The sequence below is a fragment of the Pseudorasbora parva genome, chromosome 20 (genome assembly GCF_024679245.1).
Source record: "Pseudorasbora parva isolate DD20220531a chromosome 20, ASM2467924v1, whole genome shotgun sequence".
In the NCBI taxonomy this organism is placed as follows: Eukaryota; Metazoa; Chordata; class Actinopteri; order Cypriniformes; family Gobionidae; genus Pseudorasbora; species Pseudorasbora parva.
Genome location: NC_090191.1, coordinates 14289484 through 14296944, shown reverse-complemented (window position 1 = coordinate 14296944; position 7461 = coordinate 14289484). Strand labels below are relative to the sequence as shown.

Below are 7461 nucleotides of genomic sequence, written 5' to 3'. Positions count from 1 at the left end.
TTGGCCACAACCTTACATACACTTCTTTTAACTTGCTTGCACAAAACCCTTGATCAGCACTCAAAGTTTGTTCATTTAAACCGTTATCCGCAGAAAGGGAGTGAGGTCTGTGGTCTTAGCCATTAGTTGATTTACTTGTTTCTGTGTAGGTAATACGTTGTCAAATATGTTTAAATTTAAATAGACTACCTATACAAGTAATGTCTCTGTGTTAATTTGTCCTGTTATTGACATAAATCGTATCATTGACAAAATGCGTAACCAGACGTTCGAATAGTTTGAATATTTGTATTTTTTTAGAGGGAATATTCAACCAATATTCAAACATGAACAATTCAAGTGATTTGGCCGTGTTTCATCTTTTTATACCACTCAAATATTGAGTGGTTGTGGTAGACATCCTATAATTTTGATTGTAAAGAATTTGAAATAAAAATATTGTAAAAACAAAACAAACAGCATTGCATTCAAAAGGAAATCAGAACTCAGTTTTTTTGTCATTCTGTGTGCCTTTTGCCTTACCCATCATAACCAGGGTTGGGAACTACTACAGTAGCTTAGGAATGCACCGATTCGATACAAGTATAGGTATTGGCTATGATACTGCTATTATTTGCCGGATCAGCTAACAGACAGGACCAATTAAAATCCAATAATATAGTGCATACTATTCTTTTTTATTGTTAAGCCCCACAAAATGGCATAAACGCATTGTGAAGCACCAAGTGTTCTGAACCCATTTGCTTTTGCACAATGGAAGATTATTCATAACCAATAATCTTGTCCTGTCATTTGTTGCCTCATTAAAAATCTACACTACACATTTAAAAAACATGTCTTAATCTACATATATTTACTTCTATACACTTTTTCTTGAATGTATTTTATAACAATACAAATAGCAATGTGTAACGTTATCAGGTTTAATGCTACACTTAATCACTTTTATTTGTTCCCCAATAAATAATGTCACTCAGGATTTTTCTATAATTACTTTAGCTGTTGAATTATCCACTAACCTAGTTTATAATATGCACCAATCAGTCGTATTATGACCTCTGACAGACAGACATGGACAGGTGAAGCCAATAACACTGATTATCTCATCACAGCAAAAACAGTTAGTGGGTGGAATATATTAGGCAGCAAAGTTGATGTGTTAAAAGCAGGAAAAATGGGCAAATGTTAGGATTTGAACCAGGGGGGTATTCCAAAAAGCAGGTTATGTGACAAACCTGGGTATGTTTAAGGGTAAGTTCGTGGATAACCTCAACGTTCGGTTCCAAAAACAGAGGTAACTTTCTGGGTATGTATGTAACCATAGCAACTGACTCTGAAGATAACCTGCTCGAGAGCAGGTTATGTTTCAGTGTAACTTCGTTTCAGAAGGTTGGTGAGCATGGCGTGCCCTTTTGACGAGGATCCTGTGGACGTAGAAGCACAAATTATACAAGGTTTTTTTCGTCGGGAGAGGGTTATAAGACCGCGTATTGATGTGTTTGCATACCCTAATGAATATTTAAAAGAGCGTTATTGTTTTTCAAAAGATTCATTAATATATTTAACACGTCTTTTAAAACAGCATATCCCAAATGTGACAAACTGCGGCTCTGCGCTTAGAACAGAAAACATTCTGTGCATAGCACTTAGGTTTTTTGCGTCTGGCCATTTTTTGTACAGTGTGGGCGATTCAGAGCACGTGGGAAAGGCAACTGTGTGTAGAGCCGTTCGTACAGTGTGTCTGGCACTTAAACAGTTGTTACCCACGTTTGTACAATTCCCTGGCCATAAACCTCTGCTTGTTATTAAAGACGAATTCCACAGAGTGGCAGGTGTGTCCATTGTAGTAAAATATAAGACACATATGTAATATTTAGTCATATTAATATCTATACATGTATTCATTATGCACACACTTCATACTTCAATAACTTTCTGTTTCAGGGTTTCCAAATGTAATTGGGTGCATTGATGGCACTCACATTCCTATTAAAGCGCCATCAATAAATGAGGGAGACTATGTTAATAGGAAATCTATTCATAGTATCAATGTGCAGGTAACAACTTAATTTTTTCCCCTACTTAAAATCATCAAAGTCATTACTTTTTCCACTAACTATAGGTAATATGTGAGGCAACCCAAATCATCCAAGAAGTCCTCGCTGCAGCCTGTAGCACGATGACGTACTGGATCAGATCCAACGCGTACTGGACGCGCATGCGCGGTGGTTTCATTCACAATTCGATGACGTCATATACGCATGCGCAGAAGAGTTTTGGTGGATAGATAAATACTCAAACCGCTCGCGCAAAAATAACGATTAATAACATGCACACGCCATCAGGACACACGTTTTGCATTTTCCCTTGAATGTGTAGGCTGGTATTTTAAAGTTCTTTACAGATCGTGTTGCATTGAGGATTAAAATAACAGAGACAATTACTTGACTCATTTTTCCTTCCACTCAACAGGAAGTACGATCAGAATATATAAATTTAACTGTTTTGGATGCATGTACAGCGTAATACTATTTATCAGTACTACAACTACACAGTTTAGAACATCATCTATGTACAATAATGATCATACATCATGACTAGCGCATACGCATTATAAATTAACTCAGAGATCGGTATGAATGACATTGCCATAACGATCCACCATCCAGTACGTATTGGATCTGATCCAGCAACGTCATCGTGCTACAGGCTGCAGCGAGGGGTGTCTCAAATCATCACCAATGTCGAGGCAAAATGGCCAGGATCTGTGCATGATGCCAGAATTTTCCGCGAGTCATCATTATGCCAGACATTTCAGCAGGGTATGATTTGCTTTATACAATTTTTGTTTTTTCGTTTTACTATATTTGTGTTGTACACTTCAATCATTACAGGACAGTACAATGGTTACTTGCTGGGGGACAGAGGATACCCTTGTCTGCCCTATTTAATGTCACCCTACCCTGAACCTGAGCCTGGACCACAGACACGGTTTAACCTGGCTCACAGCCGAACACGGGCCAAGGTGGAGATGACTATAGGGATCCTCAAATCTCGGTTTCAGTGTCTGCGTGGGCTCCGGGTTAGTCCAGAGAGGGCATGCGACATTATTGTGGCTTGTGTTGTGCTTCACAATATTGCCACTATAAGAGGAGAGAGCCACCCTCCTTGTATTGAGGAAGATGTCCCAGAGGAACACCAAAAGATTTTAGAGGCCAACAGAAACAGAAGACTTTTGAGAGACGGGATTTGTCAAAATTACTTGTATTTTTTTTTTTTGCACTGGTCTGCCAGGCAGTTTATTTCATTTCCTGAAAAACAATAAAAGTAAAATTTATTTACTTTTTTTTTATATTGCTTTACACATACATACAGATAGATAGAGACAGACACAGACAGACTTTTAACATGCAACAGATTAATATTCAGACAAGTTCTCACCTTAAGGCGATTCTCAAGTAATTCTATTTCAAGTGCTGCTTTTTTAATGAGGAGCCTTTTCTCTTCCATTTGAAGCTGTATAAGGTCCATCTCCATGTCACTTTTTCTTATTTGTTTTTGAAGATGGACCTTATACAGCTCCTTTGCTGGCAACTAAGGTGGAAAAATGTAATAAATGAGATTGTTTGGTCAGACAATAAAATTCAAATATGGACACATGGACACAAATTCTTACCCTGCATAGATTGTGTGCTGAGGCTGAAGGACCCTCATCTGTGGTATGTACTATGAAAGGACAATGACAGTTTGTTACTCTAATGCAAAAAGGGGCCATACATCATAATGGTATGCATCATACCTCAGTGGATCTACCAGCATTGTCCACTTCTGTCACAGCAGATGTGGTCTCTTCATCGTCACCATCATCTTCATCCTACAAGACAAATATTCAAGTATACATTATTTGGCAAAAAAACCCCAAAAAAACAACCTAAAAGTACCTGACAAAAAATCACTTACAACTGTGACAGACTGTGTTCTTTCTGGAGAGTCCAATAATACAATCCGTCCATCAGTATCTATAAGAACACACAACCCGTTAAATTCTCAATATTATCAAAGAAAATAATACATCATATGCAGTTAAATAAAATAAGTCTACATAAAAAATGTATCTTGTTCAAAAAGCCTTTAAGTGACAGAGATAGTAATTTATCAGGACAAAAAATGAAAACAAATCATAGAGGTAAACTTACATGTTACCCTTTTTTTCACCATCACTTGTGGTGCATAGTATGTGTGATGAACTGCCCCCTGGAATGCCAGCAACCACTGGTCGGCCTTTATTAAGAGACAGAGCCAGCTCCTCAGATGGGGTGAGGGGAGCTGGTGGTGGCCCCCCGCCAGTTAGACGGGCTTCAGTCTTCTTTCTGTTAGCTGCATGATAGAATGAATATACTAAATCCTGTTATAATAATAGTTCCGTAATTGTGTAATCAAATATTACCTTTTTGCAGAATGTTTTTGTGTTTCATTTTGACTTGGCTTAAAGTTCTGCCAGAAAGACTCGGGAGAATAGATACTGTGACAATAATCCATTTATTAACAACCCAGCAAGCAATAAAGTACTTTGGCATAGGCCTCGTCCGTAGCTCGCAATCAGAGGGTATGGACTCTGCATATCCTGCCTGAAGATGAAGGCAGAGGCGCAGCCGACCCCCCCGTGAGGTATGGAAGGGACCATCCTGGTGGTGGTGGGGTGGAGTAGGGAAGGATTTGACTTGGAGGTGGTGGGGAGGATGGCGGTGAATTGGAGCGTCAGCATCTGCGAACTCAAACATGAGTAAGTACCGATCTTTTATACCCGAGTATTAGAATGTGATTGGATAGATAGAAGTTAAAGTGACGTAACAATTAAGTCTTCCTGGCAGAACTTATGCTAAAGCTTTCATTTCTGCCATAAAGACTCGGGAGAATAGATACTGTGACAATAATCCATTTATTAACAACCCAACAAGCAATAAAGTACTTTGGCATAGGCCCCGTCCGTAGCTCGCAATCAGAGGGTATGGACTCTGCATATCCTGCCTGAAGATGAAGGCAGAGGCGCAGCCGACCCCCAAAAATGAGGTGGAAGAATGCTTTCACCCGGACGGAGCCTATCCCCCAAAACAGTAAATAAAATAGACCCACCGGTCTTGTGTCCTGGAGTTCCTATAGAGAAGAAGAACAAGAGTTAACATGTGAAGCATGGACATGGAACGCCGTCTGCTGATAGCTAAACAGAACTTGAAATTACATTTTGTAGATGGGCCCTACACATGAGCAATTGATATATGCTGCTGCTGCGTAATTGTAAACGTTTTTGGCCCTTAAACTACAGAGACAAGGCCGCAGGGCCACACGGAGACAAGGCCGCAGGGCCACACGGTCAGTTAGACCACATAGACAAGGCCGCAGGGCCACACGGTCATTTCGACCACATAGACAAGGCCGCAGGGCCACACGGTCATTTCGACCACATAGACGAGGCCGCAGGGCCACACGGAGACAGGGCCGCAGGGCCACACGGTCAGTTAGACCACATAGACAAGGCCGCAGGGCCACACGGTTAGTTAGACCACATAGACAAGGCCGCAGGGCCACACGGTCATTTCGACCACATAGACGAGGCCGCAGGGCCACACGGTCAGTTAGACCACATAGACGAGGCCGCAAGGCCACACGGTCAGTTAGACCACATAGACGAGGCCGCAGGGCCACACGGTCAGTTAGACCACATAGACGAGGCCGCAGGGCCACACGGTCAGTTAGACCACATAGACGAGGCCGCAGGGCCACACGGTCAGTTAGACCACATAGACGAGGCCGCAGGGCCACACGGTCAGTTAGACCACATAGACGAGGCCGCAGGGCCACACGGTCAGTTAGACCACATAGACGAGGCCGCAGGGCCACACGGTCAGTTAGACCACATAGACAAGGCCGCAGGGCCACACGATCTGTTAGATCACATAGACAAGGCCGCAGGGCCACACGGTCAGTTAGACCACATAGACAAGGCCGTAAGGCCACACGGTCAGTTAGACCACAGAGACAAGGCCGTAGGGCCACACCACCACCAGTAGTTGTATAGGGAATTACCTGAACCGTTACTGGAGAGCTTGCTGAGCTTCGAGGATGATTTTAGAATCTGGTCTTATGTAAGGCTCGAATGCAGAAGAAGACCATCTGCCCAGGATCTTGATGGCTGCGGTGGAAATGCCCCGTTCAGCTGCTGAAGTGGCTGCCCCAATCCTGAAGGAATGACCGGTGTACTGGGAGGGAGGTAGGCTACAACTTTTGAGGACAGAAACTAGGTGATTCCTAAACCAGCCTTTAGAAAGGGGTGCTCGGTTAAGTAGGATAAATAGAGGGGAATTATCTGAGGACCTTTGACGAACTTTAAGAAATTTAAGCATGGATGAGAAGGGGCAGAAATTGTTGCGAATTTTAGAAATTGTTAGTGTGACTCCAGAACCTTCAGAATCTGTTTTAGAGTGCTTGAGAAACAGCGTAAAGAATTTAGGTGAAAAGCGTAAATCAGAGAAGGAAAGACCGTAGGCAGGATTGAAATGATTGGTTGCTGAAGTAAATTCCCCCGGACGCATGAACCCGTAGAAAGCAGTTAGAACCACTGCTTCTAGTAAAATATTGTTATACAGTCTTCACTCTTAAAACTTATACTATGATTTACTCAATTTTTTTGGTGAAACATTTTTACACTAAAAAAATTGAGTAAATTTTAAAGCAGTGAAATCAATTATAGACACCATATGAACTGAATAAATGTAAGTAAAAAAAATTAAGTAGATCTGAGTAACTGCATTTGTTACATTAACAAATTCAATTGAGTAGAAAATATTGGGTAAAAAGCATTTAAAAACCAATATTTATGACTAATATGAACTGTTTTTACTTATGAGTATTACTAACTTGTATAGTATAACTTTAATTTCCTCTAAACCTTTGTAAAATACTCCACAGTCCACACAAACACACTTATACATGACATGGCCTTTATTGTCGACGAGTACAGCAATAACGTTACAGCATATATTACTGTTTTAAAATGTAAAGAATAACAGTTATTTTACAACATTTAAACTCATGTAACAGACATTTTAGAAGTAAAAATTAAACATTTAAAAGTAATTCAAGTGTAATCAACCGGTCTGTTATCCCATTTCCACCGTATCAGCGCTCTTTCTCGAGCTTGAGATGGACTAACGTTAGCGGTCTGAGGGTGGACTTTGAACTTGAGACCGCTGTCCTGCGTCCTTGAGACCGCTGTCCTGCGACTCCATAACCTGACAATAAACAAACAGTGCCCAGTTTAAATAAGATTTTATCATCCAAATTCATTAAGTTATATTCATTATCTTTACGAATAAAGTTGTGTTTTGAGCAACACAGCAGACGTTTCAAAGACCAACGCCACACGTTAACTTAAGGTGACTCACACTGCATCCCTAGATGTTG

The 7461-nt window shown here is 40.9% G+C and overlaps 1 protein-coding gene across 1 annotated transcript; it reads left to right on the top strand.

The window, feature by feature from the left end:
• Nucleotides 1-1399: 1399 nt before the first annotated feature.
• LOC137049083 (putative nuclease HARBI1) lies at nt 1400-6249 on the top strand. The gene is made up of 6 exons (XM_067427470.1): nt 1400-1832; nt 1945-2057; nt 2717-2822; nt 2895-3264; nt 5324-5550; nt 6149-6249. The coding sequence occupies exons 1-6, from the start codon at nt 1400-1402 to the stop codon at nt 6247-6249; spliced, it is 1350 nt and encodes a 449-aa protein (XP_067283571.1).
• Nucleotides 6250-7461: the final 1212 nt, after the last annotated feature.

What these genes read in the sequence shown, in the direction of transcription:
- LOC137049083 (XM_067427470.1), top strand. Translation starts at nt 1,400, where the DNA reads ATGGCGTGCCCTTTTGACGAGGATCCTGTGGACGTAGAAGCACAAATT. An exon ending in CGAATTCCACAGAGTGGCAG is followed by an intron (nt 1,833 to 1,944) that starts GTGTGTCCATTG and finishes TTTCTGTTTCAG; the next exon opens with GGTTTCCAAATGTAATTGGG. An exon ending in GGGATTTGTCAAAATTACTT is followed by an intron (nt 3,265 to 5,323) that starts GTATTTTTTTTT and finishes CTTAAACTACAG; the next exon opens with AGACAAGGCCGCAGGGCCAC.